The sequence below is a fragment of the Hoplias malabaricus genome, chromosome 5, assembly GCF_029633855.1.
Source record: "Hoplias malabaricus isolate fHopMal1 chromosome 5, fHopMal1.hap1, whole genome shotgun sequence".
Taxonomy (NCBI): domain Eukaryota; kingdom Metazoa; phylum Chordata; class Actinopteri; order Characiformes; family Erythrinidae; genus Hoplias; species Hoplias malabaricus.
In genome coordinates this window covers 14,019,477-14,038,989 of record NC_089804.1, presented here as the reverse complement: position 1 = coordinate 14,038,989, position 19,513 = coordinate 14,019,477, and the positions used below count along the sequence as shown (strand labels likewise).

The 19,513-nt window shown below is 41.9% G+C and overlaps 3 protein-coding genes and 1 long non-coding RNA gene across 6 annotated transcripts; 2 read left to right on the top strand and 2 right to left on the bottom strand.

Moving 5' to 3' along the window:
• Positions 1–1,033: 1,033 nt before the first annotated feature.
• Positions 1,034–3,853, bottom strand: LOC136697265 (chemokine XC receptor 1-like). Its single transcript, XM_066672301.1, has 2 exons — positions 3,799–3,853; positions 1,034–2,070 (listed from the first exon to the last, which is right to left on the bottom strand). Exons 1-2 carry the CDS (start codon positions 3,851–3,853, stop codon positions 1,034–1,036), a joined length of 1,092 nt encoding a protein of 363 aa, XP_066528398.1.
• A 2,661-nt stretch (positions 3,854–6,514) lies between these two features.
• si:ch73-290k24.6 (uncharacterized) lies at positions 6,515–12,193 on the top strand. Of its 3 annotated transcripts, none has more exons than XM_066670483.1 (5): positions 6,515–6,774; positions 8,148–8,212; positions 8,552–8,810; positions 9,321–9,482; positions 10,008–12,193. In XM_066670483.1, the coding sequence occupies exons 3-5, from the start codon at positions 8,666–8,668 to the stop codon at positions 11,288–11,290; spliced, it is 1,590 nt and encodes a 529-aa protein (XP_066526580.1). In that variant the 5' UTR covers positions 6,515–6,774; positions 8,148–8,212; positions 8,552–8,665; the 3' UTR covers positions 11,291–12,193. The 3 variants fall into 3 exon arrangements, with proteins under 3 accessions (XP_066526580.1, XP_066526577.1, XP_066526579.1); XM_066670480.1 differs by having other exon boundaries at positions 8,148–8,271; XM_066670482.1 differs by having other exon boundaries at positions 8,148–8,327.
• A 363-nt stretch (positions 12,194–12,556) lies between these two features.
• cyp17a2 (cytochrome P450, family 17, subfamily A, polypeptide 2) lies at positions 12,557–16,943 on the bottom strand. Its single transcript, XM_066670484.1, has 8 exons — positions 16,550–16,943; positions 16,065–16,203; positions 15,750–15,979; positions 15,385–15,471; positions 15,061–15,252; positions 14,646–14,815; positions 14,322–14,425; positions 12,557–13,805 (listed from the first exon to the last, which is right to left on the bottom strand). Exons 1-8 carry the CDS (start codon positions 16,886–16,888, stop codon positions 13,561–13,563), a joined length of 1,506 nt encoding a protein of 501 aa, XP_066526581.1. The 5' UTR covers positions 16,889–16,943; the 3' UTR covers positions 12,557–13,560.
• On the top strand, positions 15,371–18,316 carry LOC136696255 (uncharacterized). The gene is made up of 3 exons (XR_010802596.1): positions 15,371–15,507; positions 16,037–16,228; positions 18,226–18,316. It is a non-coding gene; the product is annotated as an uncharacterized lncRNA (long non-coding RNA).
• Positions 18,317–19,513: the final 1,197 nt, after the last annotated feature.

Below are 19,513 nucleotides of genomic sequence, written 5' to 3'. Positions count from 1 at the left end.
GTCTGAAACTGATGGACTTAAAATTATTAAGGTTTTTAATCAAAGCCTGCTCAGCTCATGTGGAAAATTACAACAGTATTGCCATGTTTGAAACAAAAGGGCATTTTGTCAGCAGAAGAACACATCAGGCTCTTGACAGAGCACAAAAGCATATGAATCTATCAGCCACATCATTATTACCATCTTAGGCTGTGTTATAAGTTATAGAAACCAATACTAGAATTCCTTGCACAGTTTGTGTCAGAATTACATTTAACTGAAGTGATAGTTCTCTGTCCTGCAATGGAATGGAAGCTTGTTCGGAGTGTGTTCTGATGTTGCCCTCAGTTAGCTCCAGACACACAATGACCCTGATCTGGATGAAGCGGTTACAGAAAATGAATGAACAAACGAATGAATCACCATCTGCACACTCAGTCCATGGTAATTCTCGTGTTATATATAAGTAGTAAAGAGGGACACTGGACACTGGGAATATTCATAAATGCAGCCCAATACTAGCTGCAGTTTATTTAGCCATGGGGTTTTTTTACATGCAGAGATTTGGGAACATCAACAGAACATCAAATCTCCCATAATATAACAACTTCCTGTATTCAGAGCATAACAACTTCCTGTATTCAGGGCTGGGCTTTCACAAACCACATTTTTCAGTTTATCCAGATACCTTAAGCTCTGAGTCAAATCTGTTCAATAGAAAAGGACAATCCTGAACTCTGATCTTAATTAATCTTATTCATAAATCCTGCTATGGAACAACCCTGTAGAGTTACTTCCAAGAGGTGGAAGTTACAAATATTAACTGATGAAAATGAAAATAAAGCCGGTAAAATACATTTAGATTTAAATCATAATTTAAAAATGCATGTGAATGTGAATGGTAAATTGCAGGGATCTGATAAAGTCGACTACCAGTTTTGATATGATAAATCATAAAACACATTTTATCATCCATTGCCTGAGTGGTGCTGCATGAGGCTTGAAATGACAAATTTTTGGATAAAAAAAAAGGACTCAGCTCCAGGTTGTGGGTTCAAATCACGTTCTGGGTGACTGTTTGTGAGGAGTTTGGTGTGGTCTCCTCGTGTCTGCGTGGGTTTTCTCCTGGTGCTCCTGGATGGATTTTGCGTAAAATCTTCTGATGGAGAGTCCTCAAATGATTGCGGAATTTTACACCAATGAAAACATACAGCACTGGATTAATGCAGCAGTGGGAAAAGGCAATTATCTTGCAGACGTAATAGGCATAGCCAATGTGATTGCTTATAGTACACTGTTCAGAATAATCCAAATGATGGAACTCCAGGGTCTGCAGAAATATTACAATGTTATAAGGAGCCCAGAGAACAAAGAACACCAGCACAATACAGATGATGATCTTTATAGTCTTTTGTCTCCTTTTCGGGGACTTTGTGATCATCCAAAGAATCCTCGAGTAGCAGAAACCAATGACTAAAAATGCAACTACAAACAAAATGTTCCGTTCATATGAAACAAAAACGAGGGCATGGTTGCTTTCGTACTGACAGTATAACTTTCTATCATTGTATGGGTAAGAAATTGTTCTGTAGAATAACTCTGGTAAAGCTGCTGAGAAGCTGAACAGCCAGACAAGGATTGGAAACACGATCTTCTGCCATCTGCTCCACTCATAGCGAGGATGGGCCACCCCTACATAGCGCTGAATCGTCATCAACATCAGAAACCCAATACTACTGTAATAGGCAGTGTAGAAAATAAAGTTCAGTCCTTTACACATGAGTTCACCCAGCATCCAGCCCCAGATGTGGTAACAGGCCCAGATCGGAAGTCCGAGTGTAAAGATCAGGTCAGACACAGCCAGGTTGACAATGAAGATGTTGGTCAGTGATTTGAGGGACTCGTACATTCCAATGACCACAAGAAGCAGTGTGTTACCAACAAGACTGAGGAGGACCACAATGATAAAGAATAAAGGAATAAAAATGGATCCAAATTTGACAAAATCTTGAGAACATGCATCAATATACTCATAATCAAAATAATAATCATAATAATCCTGTGTGGTATTTTCAGCCTCTAATGGGATTTCTGGAAAATACAGAAAGCAGAGTTAAACAGAAATGATCAGTCACTTTTTGCTCAGAATGTGTCACAACTCCAGTCTTCAAGAGCATTTCCAGTTCCACTTTTGTCAGCTGTGGAATACAGTACTTTACTAATTAACATGTTATTAATAGTCAATTGCATTTTTTTGTATTGTTCTGTCAGCAATACCATTGTTGCAGTGTTATATTTGCTAAGACTTTTCAATTTTGAGGGGTGTTTTTTTATTATTATTAACCTTTTACATATGGAGCTTAAAATCTGATCTAATCTAAGTCATTTTATTTGCATCTGGCCAGAGAGTGCACTGTGTGTATTAATCAGCCTTTTTTCCCCACATTCTTTCATGCACCTTGTTCTTGTTTTGTTTGGTTAGTAGTTTTTCTTCTTGGTTGTGTTAAATTTGTGCACCTCACTGTGAGGCAAATGTATGAAAAACAGTCTTACACTAAGATTGAAGCATTGGACAAAGTGTTTCAGGCATCAACAGAAGTTCCTTGAAATACCAAAGAGCTATCCTTCTCATTATAGTAAAGGTTAAAGTAAAGGTTTGTGGTAATTGCCTGTAGAAATACCAGTGCCATAATCACATTTAATAGGGAGTTTATGGTATGGTCACAGTGGCCAGAGAAGTTTTCCACCCAGTGTGGTTTAGATGAGAGGCTGTAAACAGACTGTCTCAGGAGTGTTAAATTGATCACTTGTTCTGGATTTATATAGATGAGGAGCTACTGTGTTTGTTTAAAGGTGGAGGATTCTCTAGAGATGTGACTTTATGCTGTATGTTCTTCGGTCTGCTCTATGCCATAGCTTAGTATATTCCTAAAGCAGGGGTTTATCCCTTTGAGCAGCACCAGTCAGTGCTCCTTCAGGGATTGTTCTTGAGAAATATCTCTGTTGTAGTGCAACAATCTGAAGTGGTTGGACTACATCTGATCGCTAAATTGGGTTTTGCTTCTGCATTGATTTGAAATAAGTTCAAATCTTCTGCTATAGGAAGCATTCACTTGATTTTTTTTAAATGTTATTTCAGGGATGAGTTTTGTTGCATTTTGCTGTGGCGGTCTGTGGTGCAGTGAATTCCGACTAAGGCAAGTAAATTTAATCAATGTTCAACAAATGAATCCAGCTGAAACACTGTTGAGCCAATCAGGTGCAAGCATTTCATTATTCAAAAACATTGACATTAACAATTTAATGATTACTTTTTTCACTTTGCTGCTATCTGTTCAAACAGATGTTTTATAAATTTTTCACCCTCAGTGTTCGCAAATCTCATCAAGAAAAAATCTATTAAGATATGAATATGTTTTATTATCAATGAAATAATCAAAATGGTCCAATTCTGATGCATTTGGATATATATCTATATATGGTTAAGGTTTTCTTACCCATTTTTATTTCCTCCAACTCCGTGTCTGAGTCTGTTACTATTCACATCAAAAGTCAAATGATGCTGGTTTGGAATGTTTCTCACGCACAGTTTTGCAACATGGGAAGTGATGGAGCAAAAGAGGGAGTGAACAAGCTATAATTTTTCATTCTTGAACTTTGGTTTAACTGACATCTGCATGAGGGAGGGTGAGAGAGAGAGAGAGAGACGGTGAGAAAGAATTTGTTATGATATTTAATACATATTGCAGCACAAATAAATCATTCTGATCTGTAGCAATGCTGAGTATACACTGCCAAATTTAACAATTAATACGTTACTAGACTCCACCACCACGTCAGTGTCACTTGAGCACTGAGATTGATCATTGATCATACCTACTCTGTGGTTGTCCTGACCATTTAAGAGCAGGGTGAAATGGGCATAAGAAAGTATGCAGAGTAACAGGTGGACTAAAGTCTGTAATTGTAGAACTACAAAGTGCTGCTGTAGGGTCATTGACGCTGATAACTATACTTTTGCCCAGTGCTGTACTTACTTTTGATATAGAAACTGCACAAAGCTGATTTCAGCTTGCTCAATCTCTATGTCATTTCCCCTCTACGCTCTTAAACAGGAAAACCACAGTTTAATCACCAAAGCCACTGAAGGAGAAGTTAAAATGCTGAGAGGAAAGCACACTCATCAGAAAATGAGTATTAAAAAAGAGAATTCCTTAATATCACTGTATGTTTTATACACAGTGATGAAATTAATTGGTAAAACAATGGAGACTAATTATATAATAAATTCTCCTGTTGCTCAGATGTTTCTCTCTTCAGTTGTAACACCCAGGTACATCTTATATTACAGCATCTCAATTCAAACTCATCCAAGGCTTAGGGTCTTCTAAATCGATAATGTGAATGCTTCCTTTGAACCACAAGCACCCCAGACCTCTTTACTCTATGTAATTTGTTTGCAAGAATTTTAGACGAATCGCCAATTTGTGAAAATATTTTGAGCATTAAAACTGTGTTCTAAGGAACATTTAGGGTAAACAATGAAATTTAGCTCTAATTGTCCTTATGTTTTTGAAGAACCACCATCATTAAAGCTTATTTGTCATCTATTTGTCCAGAAGCAGAAGGTTTATAAAGGAACAACTAGGTCAAATAATGAAACTGAGAAGTGTTATCTTCATTCTGCCAAAAAATAAAAACCTGCACACATGTACTATTCCAAACACAACTTCACAGCTGAGTATGAGACTCGTGGTGGATACACAGCCCCAGAAACAGCCCCCGTACAACTCATATTACCACAACGTAGAGCCCGTATGACCAAAATGTAGCACTCATGTGACTAAAACATAGCCCCTACATCAACAAGGGGTGGGTATATTGCCTGCAACCAATAGCATGGATGTCCTTTATCATCTAAACATCTTAAGATGTACAAATGTGGCGTGATAACAGGGCATTTTTTTTGTTGCCTTAAGAACATTCAAAACCCTTAAGAGGAACTAAACTTAAGACTCACTACACACACTGTGTGCGTATTCTCTCAAGAAAGCAATACAGACTGATAGCCAACAGTATCCAAAGGGACATGCAGTAACAGCAGCAGCTCGCCAAGGTCCTTGTACGACCATGTTTTATTACAATGATAATATAGAGACAGAGAGAACCATTGTTGAATATGAAAGAATCTTTATGCTTCGAGATGCCCTGTTCTTGCTGCTCTCCTGGTGTTGCCTTTGTCCATGCAAGGATGCTGTATTATCTCAGATTAACTCTGCACCTGCTTTTACCCTCCCACAGAATCATTGACCACCTCCTGCTTCACTAATATCACTAATATTTTATCTTCACATTACTATAACTCATTTATCTCTCTCAGTTCACTTTGCTACTGTTTTGTTATCTGTTGTGCTCCCCGGTGTCGACCAGAGGAGGATGGGTTCCCCCTTATGAGCCTTCCAAGGTTTCTTCCTCATGCACAGAGGGAGTTTTCCCTTGCCACTCTTACCTGTGGCTTGCTCATATCTCTGTAAAGCTGCTTTGTGACGACATTCTCTTGTGAAAAACTCTATATAAATAAAATTTGATTGATTGATGTGTAGGTGGTTTATTTCACTTAGAAATGCTATCATAGAGTAATAGTTATTGTTGAACATACAGTGCTATGCAAGGGTTTTATGCACCTAAGATTACTACTGTTATTTAAAATCATTTACATTCTCAGTAAGCATGGTTCTATTTATTTATTTTTATTACAATACATACAAAAAACAAATTGTCTCATTTTTGTAAGTGTATACTATTGTTTTAGAAATGTAATCCAGCTGAATTAGCTGTAAAAACACATTAGTTTTCCTGGGCATTATTCCACAATGCAGGAAGCAGTTTAGAAAAAGTTGTATTTTTCAGTTTAGCCAGATAACATGAGCTTATTTATTTAACTTGCATATTGTTGCTATCCAAAGAAAAAAAATGCAAAATATAATATGTATAAGCAAATTAATAACTTTATAGGAGAAAGAATAAATCTTAATTTTCATTGGAAGTCAATGTAAAAAAAAATAATTCCAACAAATTTTATTGAGCATTTCTATTAGTCCATTCATTGTGACATTTTCACACAGGACAGCTGCTTTGTTAAACTAATGTGGTAAATAAAGTCAACAAAAACGGAGAGAGGCTCTATGTTTTTCTTGGACGGTGACAAAACGTAAGTTAATAAGAATTTTAGCTACTTCTATTGATTAGGCTTGAATTTTGTTGGGTCTTACTTTGTATAATGCCCTTTTGATCGGTATTCTATTAAGGAGGACTAATCAGTTTAGCCAATTAATCTAAGCTAAAGAAGGACATTCCTCAACTTTAGACTTAAGTTAACAGAGAGATCTTGCTTTGTGAAATACCCTACTGGTCTCCCCTCAGTGCTGTTGCTATGAGAGATGCAGGCTACTGGTTGGTGTGCTCTGATTGGTTGACGCGCTGCGCGGCTTCTGCCAATCAGCACGAAGTCCGCTTTAACGGACGTTAAAAAAAATGTTCCTCCAGCGGTCTCACCGCGGATTATGTAATCCGTCGGTTCCGCTCTTTTGCCGTTAAACGTGTAAACGACAGAAACGGCGGGGTGCCAGGGTGTGTGTTTGTGTCCGGTCAGTACTCGGTGGCACGAAGTGCCGTGTGCAGCGAGCGGACGCGCGCTCCGTTAGCGGCGGCAGAGGGTCGACAAGATGGAGACCGGCGGCGGAACAAGGCTCTCCAGTGGCGGGGGAGGAGCACGGCGCTGAGGGCCGCTCGACGGTCGGTCATTCTGTTTTTCTTCCTTCGTCTGCGTCAAACCTTAGAGACAGCGGCGAGTTCTTAGAGACAGTATGGCTCTGCGGTGGCCCTGCTAACGGCGCCGTTAATAACATTATTGGTCACATTCAAACCGCCGAGCCCCACCGCACGAGACAGAGCTCATCAGCCTCACGAATCTGCAGTGGCCTCTTCTTGTTCTAATTCTCAGTTCCACCTTAAATGGTGCAGCATGTCCATGTGTCTGTGGAGTGTGGACCGTTGGTTACTGCACCATTTAAGGTGGAACGGAAAGCACGAATTTGAAGTCGCTCGAGCTTCAGTTAAACCTGGTCACTTGTACGAGTGGGATGTCTAGATTTAGTGGAGTATTTTTAAACACTTTTGTCTATGGCCATGTGCTCGTCTGGTTGTGATTTATGCCGCTGTTCACTGTGTCATGGAGAGCATACTCTCTGACATTCAGAGCAGAGCCGCTCTGTGGATTCCTTACCACCAGCACTCCGTCTGTCTGTCTGTCTGACTGTGTTAACCCAAATTAAATCACGCCTGCACGTTTACAGGCATACAGGCATAAAGAACCTTAGATAACATGTTTTAATAATTTATGATAATATTAATGACTTCAAAAAGATATAGGTCTCGTTCTGCAAATTTCAGTTCACACTTCCTTGTCATATGCTACGACAAATAAAAAATGTGTTATAACTTATAAATAACTGTTCTTTGCTATATTCATGAAAGTAACATTATGAAAATTCGACCTTTTCAAGTGTCTTCTAAAACATGGACTAATTTGACCGGGAGCGTCCAGGCTTTTACATACCAGAGTTAATGCTCTATTCCTATGAAAACTGCAAAAATAAAACATGATTCTGAACGTGAAAATGTTGAAATAAACTGGTCTGATGTAGTATGTAAAAATGGTTTCACATCCCAGTCCATACAGTGCATATATACAATTTTATGAGTTTTTCTTCAACACATTTACATATACACACCTGTTTAGTCTTCAACAGTTTATCCTGAGGCTGAAGTTTTAAGCCTGTAACATTTCTGAATGAGACTTAAAGGAACACTGGGTAATTTGTTTATTTTGCTCCTGGGGCTCCCCTTTAATCTGTTTTTACATCACTGTACTGAAATCAATGGGGTGAGAGAAGGAAGGGAAGTGGTTTCCTACCCCCCCTTCACACACACAATACATAGTGCAGTTTCTGCAGTGCTGAGCCCAGCATAATAATGACAGAGGCTCTTTTCCTCCTGTTAGAAGTCAGTGGAGCATCACTGTATATTATGTTAAGTCAACACACAAACATTTGAGTGGATTCACTTGCATCACTCAAATATTTTCTTTGTTTGTATGTTCCTTACAGATGGCTGTGGCAGACTCAGATTCCTTAAACTGTGTTTAGGGCAGGGCGGCACGTTTGCACAACAGGTAGTGTCGCAGTCACACAGCTTCAGGGTGTGTTCCTGCCTTGCGCCCAGTGATTCCGGGTAGGCTCCAGACCCACTGCAACCCTGAACTGGATAATCGCTTACAGATAATGAATGTATGAATGTTTAGAGCAAATCATAATACCCAGTCTTTTGGAGCTCAGGCAAATAAAGGAATCATAAAATTGACCCAAAAACTAGGCTAATGATCAAAATCACCATTAAAATTGCCCTTAAAGATATCATCAGATCTATTTCAGACTTGATTTTAAGTGTGTTGTACTATTGAAGGGATATTTAGATTTTTTTTTCTTAACTCTACTTCCATTTTTTAAAACAGTTTCCTGATCCTGAGCAGGCAGCCAAGGGGGTGTAGGCTTGTGTTGTGACAGCAGCAGTCGTGGAGGAAGAGGAGAAACGGCTGTTCCGGTGGCGCCACGCCCTGCTTCAGGGTATGGAGTACCACAGCACAGGGACGCTGCCACTCCTGGGCAGCCCCCGCTACTGCCCTGGGGCCAACAGCGCCAGTGGCTACCTCTGCCAGACTGGCCACTGCTGTGGAGAGACTGGCTGCTGCACATACTACTATGAGCTGTGGTGTGAGTATCAGTGATTTATGTGATGGTACTTGAGCTGGCATCTTAGTGGTTAGATAATGTGACGGCCTTTTACCATTGGGTAAGGTGTTTAACAATGTTAGGCAAGGGCAGTGGATTTCAGTTCATCCTCAGCTTATTAATAAGACTTTTCAGGAGTTGGTGAGAGTATGTAAGATCAGACAAAACACTAGGGCCATTGTTGAAAATCCTTACCAACTTGATCCTGTAGGTGCTTCCCATAAGTTGGTTACTGCCTGTAAGTTATGTTTAGGCTGTCATGCTTAGCTGTGCGTCTGCCATGTGTCATTTTTTTCTGTATTCCAGTGCTTATTTTCAGATTTAGTTATAATAAATTAATGAAAATGAAAATGAAAATTCTAGCCATCTATTTGTCAACTTAGAAACCTTGATTTGCCCTGTGCCCCTGTACTGTCATATTTATGTCTATATGCAAAGTATCAACATATAATAATATATATGTTAATGTTATGTTATATCTGTGTATTGCAGGGTTTTGGTTGTTATGGAGTGTGCTGATCCTGTTCAGTTGCTGCTGTGCTTATCGGCATCGGCAGGCTAAACAGAGAGTGCAGCAGCAGCAGAGGCAGAGAGAGATCAACCTTATGGCCTATCATGGAGCCTGCAGCTATCCATCGTCCATGCTGGATCTCAGTACGCACTCACTTATCCCTTCAGTCTCTTTCTTACATTGTCCGTCTTTCCAACGTTCTCCGTTCTCTTCCTGTGTCTTTGTCTAATTTAGATGTGCTAATATTTGCACTGCGTTCTAAAATGTGATCGCCAAAAAATATTTCATTTCAAGCATTTCATTGTGTACATAATTTAATATTAAATATATACTAAATATAAAACATATTGATATTATAAGTTTAAATAACATTATATTCAGGCTATAAGATTAAGCATGTTGTGCTGGTGCCTGTTTTTGCAAACACTGCAAACTTTACAAGCATGTCATTGTTAACTTCCTCCTGTTGTTTTTATTTGTAACTTGCTGTCTTTACTCTGTAAAAAGTTAGTTAGCTAACCCTCCTACATACACTACCTAGTGCTAATACATAGGAACAGTAAAGCATAAGGTTCTTACTGAATATATTTAAGACATTGAATAATACAAGCAGTAATTCTCATGAAAGTGAATTAATTCTAATCAAGTCCCTTTCTTGCCTTTGACAGGTTTCCTTGCTTCACTTAAACTGCCATCCTATGAAGAAGTAGCAGCTCAGCCTAGCACCCCACCTCCTCCCTACAGCTCAGTTGCTTATCCGCGAGGCTCCGCCCACCCAGGTCCAAGTCATATGTTGTCCTCCCAGAGTTCTGACAACTACACGAGCTGCTCTTGTGACTCCTGCTGTCCGTCATCTCCATGTAGCTCCTCCCCCTCCTCTGCTCAGCTCACAGATGAGACTGACACTAGCCACACTTCCACACCTTCCCACAGTGAAGCAGTGCCCATCCACTCCATTTCTGCATTCACCCACACAACTGCAGCCACAGATACACATGCTGAGACTGTTTCCGATGCAACTCTCGATGAACCTGACCCCAACCCATCGTTAAATCTTGCAGAGGCGATGGAGGTGCAATTATCGGACTCCCTTTCTCTTGACTGCAATGGCAACAGGACCGTTAAAACAGTTACCAGTCAAACCATTAACAACAATGTCAGTAATGTCGATGAAACTGCTACATCCAATGAAACTGTTAACACCAGTGACATCAGTCATGCTGGTCAGAGCTGCACCATCTCTGAGAGTAGTGCAACTCCAGTCACGAATGCCAATGGCATTAGTGATGTGGGGCAAACTTCTAACCCCAGTCCTACCAGAGACAATATGACTACTAACTTGGGCCTCTTTCAACCACCCAGCAATACAACCCAGAATCTCCCTTCTGCCTCTTGTCCTCCTGTTGCTGTTCCTCCATCCTCTCCACCATCTTGTTCTCCTATCTCTCCATCCTCTCCTTCCCTTCCTTCCCCTTTATTCCCTCTTGCTGACCCTTTGGGGGCGATTTCAGAGCAGCAGAGTTCCCCCACAGAGTGGGAGGTTCCCGTGCAGGAACACACCCCGGCCCCTCAGTCACCTCCCAGACCGGTGCTCTTTTTCCCAGACTTCTTAGAGCCGGAGCGGCGGGATTCTGCTGTCTGTGACCTGGACGTGGACCAGACACATTTCCAGCAGCGCCGCCTGACTGGAGACTCCGGCATTGAGGTGTGTCGCTGCCGCATTGGCCAAGAGGAAGAAGAGGATGAGGAAGATGAAGACAGAGATCACTTAGAGACGGGGGCAACTGCTGTCACAAGCAGCAGTATCCATGACAGCGCCGATTGCTCCGTCCGAGCCCAGATGACTCCTTCCGCAGGGGACGGGATAGGCGAGTGGCCAGATATGTGCAATTCTGCCTCCTCTGCACCATCAAAGGCTGAAGCAGTTGTCATAGCGATGGAAACCATTTGATGGAAGGGTGGGCTTCTGGAATCCAGTCTGCAAGGGCTGAGTGTGGCTTTGGAGTAAGCAAGTGCTGAGAAAGCCTTTTGCATTGAGTTTTTCAAAGCCAGTGGAAGTGGATTCCTTTGAATCACTGGAGAAAATAAGTACAGGCAGCAGTCAGGCTTACCAGGTCCAAGTAAATTTGATACTGCATTAGGACTGGTATAGGATCATAGAGTGGTTTAGGTCAACAGTAGCTTAACCACATAGGAGGGTTCTCTCTCTGTCTCTGTGTGTCTGTCTGTTTTTTTTCTCTGTTGTTTTGAGAGAAGGGTAATGATGTTCTCCAGCGCCTAATACAAAGCCCATTTTTGTTCTGAAAGATGAACTGTCAGAGCCACAGACTCTGCTGAAACACACCCACATGCACACAGTAACTATTGTGTATGACCCTAAGGTGGGATGTTGGTGCAACCAAGCCAGAGCATCTGGCCCCCTCTGTGAGCACTATTGTGTTCTGTAGCAACGTTCATCTCTTTCTGTCTCTATCTATCTATCTATCTATCTATCTATCTTTTCCCTGCTTTTATTGTAGCCTCTAGCACAGGACCACAGAAATATTCTGTCCTGTTGAGTGGAGTGTTGTACGCTTTCATAGACTACGATGCTGCTTGAAATGCTCATGGTTTAAACAATGCCAACAGTAAAGATGCAATAACATAAGCACCAACTAGTCATAACTGTCCCGTGTGCCTCTGGGTAATGTAGTTCATGCCTGGTTCAGACAGCCATTTTGCACTCAGTGTTAACTGGAGCTTACGGCCGAATGTATAAGGTCCTCCACAGGTTCACGCAAAACAAACACGCACTCACACATTCCAGGACACCACAGAACACTCAGAAACACTAGATCACTTTCTCTTGTTTTTCCAGTGTTTCAGAACACCAGCTTGGCCAAACTGATGCTGCACCTCAAACACAAAAGAAAAAGAAAAAAAAACTCAGGACATTGTTTTTGTTCTGTTCTTTATTTTTAATAATATTTTGTTACATCTTTATGTGGAAACATTAAAACAGCATTGCTCGTTGGTGATGTGAAATCTTGACATTGAACTGCTGTCTGCAAAGATCTATATTAACATGGGGAATACATAAATATAAATGTAGGTACAGCTTTATATATATATATATATATATATAAACATCAGTGAAATGATATATATTTTTTAAGCATGCCATTTCATTTGGAGTGCATCACAGTGCTAGGAACCGGTGTAAAGTATAATCCATGACTCTGAGGGATTGTGTGTATTAACACTAGTGTTACTATGGCATCAGTACCGAATTACAGTTATGTTACTATGGCGTTACCATGACATTCTTCTCTAGTCTGAGCAATAGAGTATGTTTGATGTTGATGTGAGATTGTGAAAGGTGTGCAGATGTTATTCTCAATGACTTAAAACACTAAAAAGTCGAGTGAAACCTTTGCCTTGTCGTTTTAATTAAGCATGGTCTGTTGGATCTATGATTCACAAATGTGCTTGTGTGTGTGTGTGTGTGTGTGTGTGTGTGTGGGCTCCACTCACATTTGTGTCTGTGACCCATTCCTGTCATTAGTGTGAGCACTGGCCTTAAAAGTCAAGCTAATGAAAGTGACTACTTACTTAGTGAAAGTCTTATCAGATCATATTTTTGATCAAACCATTGCTGAAAGCATTACGTACTCAGTCAAATTCATGAAGGGCTTCATAATAATTTGCTGATGATTAGCATCAGGTTTTTTAGTGCAGGAAATAGTTGAAACTGTGCTGAACTATGGGTGTCCGGAAGCCAGAGTATTATTTTTGACTGAGTTGTTGTAGATGAATTGATGTCTATAACTGTACACTGTACAAGAAATCTGTGTAAAATTTGGGGCTATTTGATTTATACTCTGCCATCACATTCAAAACATCCATACACAATATGTGCAGCTGCTTACAAACGTACTACAGATCAACAATGCTGCATACAAACTGTTAAATTCTGTGTTAAAAATGTATAAAATGTAAAAGTTGGAATAGAACCATAATCTCTTAAAATTTTGTAATAATTACATTGCCCCACCTCCATGAACAACTAAGCTTGCCTGACTTGTGCTTAGGCATCTGTTGTAAAGGGAGCCCAGCCTTTGTGTCTGTGTTTGTGCAGTACAGTATGTTTCATCATTTGTGACTGTGTAATTATTTCTGTTTGTTTAACATGGCCAGGTTGATGGTGGACTCACACCAGGTCACAACTACAGCGAGCTGTGCTCAATATCGCGGTGTGACTGTGACACTGTAGCGTAGCGGCTGTAGTACCACCCCATAGCGCCCTCGCAGGTCAGGCAGGGAAGACGCTGATGGCGTGCTGAACCGGAACCTCTGTAGAAGGCGACTGATGAACAAGAAGAGCTCCATACGTGCCAGCGATTCCCCAACACACACTCTAGGACCCGCCCCAAAGGGCAGGAAGCTGGGCGGAGTTATCTTCTTACCTGTGGCGTCTAGGAACCTATCTGAACGAGGGAACACAGGTGAAAGATGATGTAAGGATTTATGAGAGAAAAGAATGATAAGCTTTAAAAAAGAAGTTACACAAAGTGTGTCACATTTTCAGGTAAAAAACTTTTAATTTTGAGATAGTACCCAATACAATTTACATGTCCCAAAGCATGTGGATATTTTATTATTCAGATTTTACTTTGAAATCAAGGGTGTGATTAATAGGGGATTTCTTGTCTAATGTTTTGCGGTAACAGCTGTTTCCTTAAGAAGACGCTAGATGTGAATGATATATTTTAATGGAATAGATGATCAATGCACTATAGCTGGAGCTAACATTATAGTACATTATATATAGTATATTTATATGTGTGAACTCTTTATAGATCCTGAAAGATGTATAAAGCTGTGTTAGTGGACTTAATTTAATGACTGATGTAAACAAAAGACAAGTAATGAAGGCACAAGGTGTTTAGAAAATGTCAAACAGTGCATTTGTTGTTTCAGAGTGAGTGGGATGTGTGCGATACCTGGTCTGAAACTGTCAGGTTCATCCCAGTGTTTGGGGTCATGGTGGATCGCCCACATATTCACCACAACTCTTGTTCCTTGTGGAACAACATGGCCTCCCAAACTGCACAGAAGAGTGGTGCTTTATTATAGTTTAAAACTCATTTGTCTGTATAAAAAATAAATATTTTTACAAATCTCTGCTTTAAATCTGCAGTAAATTAGGACCGCAGCTATAGGATTCGCATCTAACATTCTGGTCACGGCTGTATCTGTATCTCCATGGTAACCAGAAGTTTGTCCTCTTTGGTGTCCACTGGTTGCTGCGGCATTGCCATGGTTACCTGGTGTCCTGCATAGCGACATGGGGGATAAGGATAGGACTGACGGGGCGGATCCTCAAGACTTCACACAGAACGCTGTCCAGGAATGGCAGATTGGACCTGTCACTCAAAGAAGGTGGGCGGTCCCTCCCCACATATTCATCCAGCTCAGTGTGAAGGCGTTCCTGCACCTTTATCAAGAAGTCACACACAAATGCGCTGTGTGAGGAGGCAGCTATATATATATAGGACCACTAGCTTGCTGGTACAAGGCACAGTTGGAAGTGATACGTCATACTTTTCAATCAGCATTTGTCCTAACAGCCCCTATATATTTATTCTCTTTCAAAAATTAAAGCTTTACTAGTGTTTAGCTGATGGGGACAGGGGTGATGGTCTACCAGGTCTTGCCCTGTACTGTTGTGTATATATTTACCTGTGGATGATGCAGCAAGTATGCTATCGCCCACAATAATGTAGTAGATGTAGTCTCTACTCCAGCTCCAAACGCTTCAGCTGCTGTCATCAAAACATGATCATCAGTGATGTCACCCTCCCCAGCAGAATCCCTCTGCCCAATCAAGAGGGCATCCAGGAGGTCACGTGGTTCTCCAGGTGTAAGGGTTAACTGTCAAGATTAAAACATTTGATTTCTTCATTCAAAGTCTGTTTTCATCAAGAAAATAAGGAAAAATTTAAATTTCATTCAGAACTGCATTAATGAATTTCACTGATAAATGTGTCCACGTAAATATTTTACCTTGTGCTCTTCCAGTTTCTTGCTCAGCATTTTGTCTCGGATAGATATACACTCCTTCAGCTTGGCCAAGTCCTTGTTGGGGAAAATCTGTGGAAGATTTAACAACGCTTCATTCTAGAGACAGTAAGTCAGAATTAAAAGCTGCTCACAGTGTCTGTAAAAGCAGTAACATCCTCATATTAGAAGCCACCGAACAGGTGCAGATAGCAATGTAATATAGACACAGTAAATAGAGATAAGGGCCTCTAATAGTGGTGTAGGAGATTGGCCTGTGACACTAAGTGCACATTCAGCCTGTTACAACATGCATAAATCAAACGTTAGAGGAGTGTAATGTAGGTTTGATGGTGGCCATTGTCCCTGACCTGCAGCCAGGGAAAGATGTCCAATAGACTCCCCCGAGCAATGGTCTGGACAATGCCATCGTTGTAATCCATGACCTGCTGGAGTTCAGGGTCGTGAAGGCGGTAGGATGAGCTGAACACCAATCTGCAGACCACGTTAGTGACCGCCCGCATCAAAACGGGGCACAGATCCACACGCTGGCCCCTGCAGGCCTGGAGGTCCGAACACAAATTCTCCGCAGCTTCTAACACTGCACACATATAAACAGTGAAACGCTGCAGGTCTTGATTCACACATTGGTTTACAGTGTGTATTACAGGTGTGTGGGAGCGTACCAATAGTCTGCAGTTTGCTGGAGCCCTCTCCAAACAGAGCGAATGAGGAGTGGACTAATCTGCGATGGCTCCTCCACAGTGAGCTGTAATCTGCAAAGGCAATGTCTTTCCCTCCTCGCGTCATCAGGGCCGTGGTGACCTTGGGAGTCAACAGGGCGAACAAGGTTTCAGCTCTCTCTCTCTCTTTTTTATGTGTGTGTGTGTTAATGTGAAATGTCATGAAAAAGTTACAGGAAACACACTCTCAGTTCTCAGGATGATGCTCGGTTTTGGTGGAATGACAGGACAAAAGCGTGTCCTGGCTGTTACTGGGGCTAAGTTTTGAGTTGGGTGTAGGTGTAGTGATAATCAGCTACCTTTATCATTATTTAAAGTCTATAGAAAATCCTAACGTGTATGTAGTCTTGGATGGACTGTCAGTCCATAGCAGGGCATCACACTCAGATTCATACAGATTGGACTATAGCAGAAGAGCAGTAACTCACCATTTTGGGCCTTCCAGCGAACTCTCTGCCCCGGTGCAGGAGCGCCTCTCTGGCCAGCGACACTTCATTGACCACCAGCGTGTAGTGTGACCCCATGTAGAGGCTGAAGAGTGGACCATAGCTCCTCGACAGCTGTGTGAAGAACAGGTGTAGAGGCAGAGCCGAGCGGAGGTGCAGCAGACTGCCAACCAGGGGTAATCTGGGCAGACCAGGCAGTGTCCGAACACTTCTGGAAGACCACCGCCATCCCAGGACGCATTTAATCAAAACCAGGCCTAGAATGGAAATAACACAGCAGAGCAGCAGGGTCACCGGGGAAAACACTGACGTGATGTCCATAGTAGGTCAGTGTGTATGTACAGTGTCGCTGGCAGTAGAACAGCGGGAGAAATCCACAGCTCTAACTCAGAGGGTTTATAAAGAGCTGAACCAGAGGTGGAGGCAGGATGTTATTGAAGCCTTGAAAAGGTGTCAGAGGTCATGGGGACTCGGAGGAGGATTGACTAGTCGCCTGAGGATCACTACAGCAGAAGAATAAAACTGCTGATGTAGTTAATGCATCTTGTACCTCTTTGTGGCAAAACAAATATTTATAAATAGTACCCAGAAAAGTACATCATGGCCTAAACTGCACATGTTCGCTGGTCTTTATTGGGAAGCATATAGCACCATCATATATTTAAGCTTCTAATATGATATCTTTTTAATATGATTTTTGTTTATTTGTATTTATCGGAGGGGCGGCACAGTGGCGCAGCAGGTCGTGTCGCAGTCACACAGCTCTAGGGGCCTGGAGGTTGTGGGTTTGATTCCTGCTCCGGGTGACTGTGAGGAGTTGGTGTGTTCTCCCGGTGTCTGCATGGTTTCCTCCGGGTGACTGTCTGTGAGGAGTGTGGTGTGTTCTCTCTGTTTCTGCGTGGGTTTCTTCCGGATGACTGTCTGTGAGGTGTGTGGTGTGTTCTCCCTGTGTCTGTGTGGGTTTCCTCCGGGTGACTGTCTGTGAGGAGTGTGGTGTGTTCTCCCGGTGTCTGCATGGGTTTCCTCCAGGTGACTGTCTGTGAGGAGTGTGGTGTGTTCTCCCTGTGTCTGCGTGGGTTTCCTCCAGGTGACTGTCTGTGAGGAGTGTGGTGTGTTGTCCCGGTGTCTGCGTGGGTTTCCTCCGGGTGACTGTCTGTGAGGAGTGTGGTGTGTTCTCCCGGTGTCTGCGCGGGTTTCCTCCGGGTGACTGTCTGTGAGGAGCTGGTGTGTTCTCCCTGTGTCTGCGTGGGTTTCCTCCGGGTGCTCCGGTTTCCTGCCACAGTCCAAAAACACACGTTGGTAGGTGGATTAGCGACTTAAAAGTGTCCGTAGGTGTGAGTGAATGTGTGTGTGTTGCCCTGTGAAGGACTGGCGCCCCCTCCAGGGTGTATTCCCACCTTGCGCCCAATGATTCCAGGTAGGCTCTGGACCCACCGCGACCCTGAACTGGATAAGGGTTACAGATAATGAATGTATTTATCGGGGTGTTAATCAAACCAGAGTAATAGGAACTCTGTTAGACACTATGTGTTGGAAGTGGTGAGTTGTGTAGTCTAATAATGATTTGGCAACAGATAATACTCAGAAAGAGGATCTCTTGCTAGAACTGAGACTAGAGCTGGTGAGTAAAATGTTTTGTTAACGGTGGTTTGTTTCAGGTTTGAAGAGTTGTTTCATGGCTAAAGCTGCGTCAGCCTTGAGCAATGTCCTTTACTGAAGATCCAAGGTTGAGCAGATTTGACAAAATGTAAGTGTGTGTGTGTGTTGTGGGGATGGGGGTGTACCACACAGCAAAATCTTCAGTGCTGACTGAATACCTCCAGTGTAAATATTGTTAATAACTTTCCCTAATATTGGACTATGCAAACACTGCAGGAAATGTTTCAACCGTGTGGTTATTAATTAACCACTGAGGATTTTGCTCTGCAGGTTTCACTCGTGAGGGACGTTAACTCTGTTTACACACTCACCCTTGAGGAGACACTGATTATATATGGAAGGCATGTTTTAGAACTGTTAGATAAATGTTAGGTTTAATGTTGGGATTTGGCAACTAGCATTTATGGTTAATATTAGGGTAAGTATTTACAACATGAATGTAAGGCAAGGTACTGTCCCCACAATGCTCATAAACAAGCTTTCATGTGTGTATTATACGCACCAACTGAACAGAAATAGAAATAATAAAAGTATCACTTTGGAGCCAATAGCAACAGAAAATCCACTGTTGTGTGTATTCACTCTGCACATTTTCTGCTTAATGGATTCCATCCTTTCATCTTTTCTGGTTCAAGAGTTCATTCCCCCTCCTCTCTCTCTCTCTCTCCCTCCCCTCTCTCTGTCTCCTTTCTCTCTCTCTCTCTCTCTCTCTCTCTCTCTCTCTCTCTCTTTAAACCGTCAATGTCAAAGCAGTGTACACTTTTAAATGCATGTTTTTATGACATTCAGTTTTCATGTACTAGTCTCTCACTTTGTCAATGACACACAAAGCAGTTAATGTAAGGTGCTCTCTCTCTCTCTCTCTCTCTCTCTCTCTCTCTCACACACACACACACACATATACACACAGTTACATGTGTTAAATGGTCAGTATTTTCTTCACTGGTGTATGGTTAAGCCTGTGTGCAATGCTTGGACATCATGTCAATAACACAAATATTGACTTGAAATTAGAGAGAGAAAGGGAGGAAGAGACAGTGAGAGAGATCTGAAGACGAGTGTTTGAGCTCTAAAAATAACCCTGTGAGTGCCTGAGAGACTGGGATGCTCACACAGAGGCAGAGAGAGGAACACAGAGAAAACATCTCTCTCTGCAAAACAAGACCGACCTAAGCTTGTATTTTTGTTACGGCAGGCCCTGAGAAGGAAATGCAGGAAGACTGAAAGAGCTGACTTCAGATCAGCAGTTTACCAAAAAGGAGGTTAACAGTTTCTTCCACTAAAACG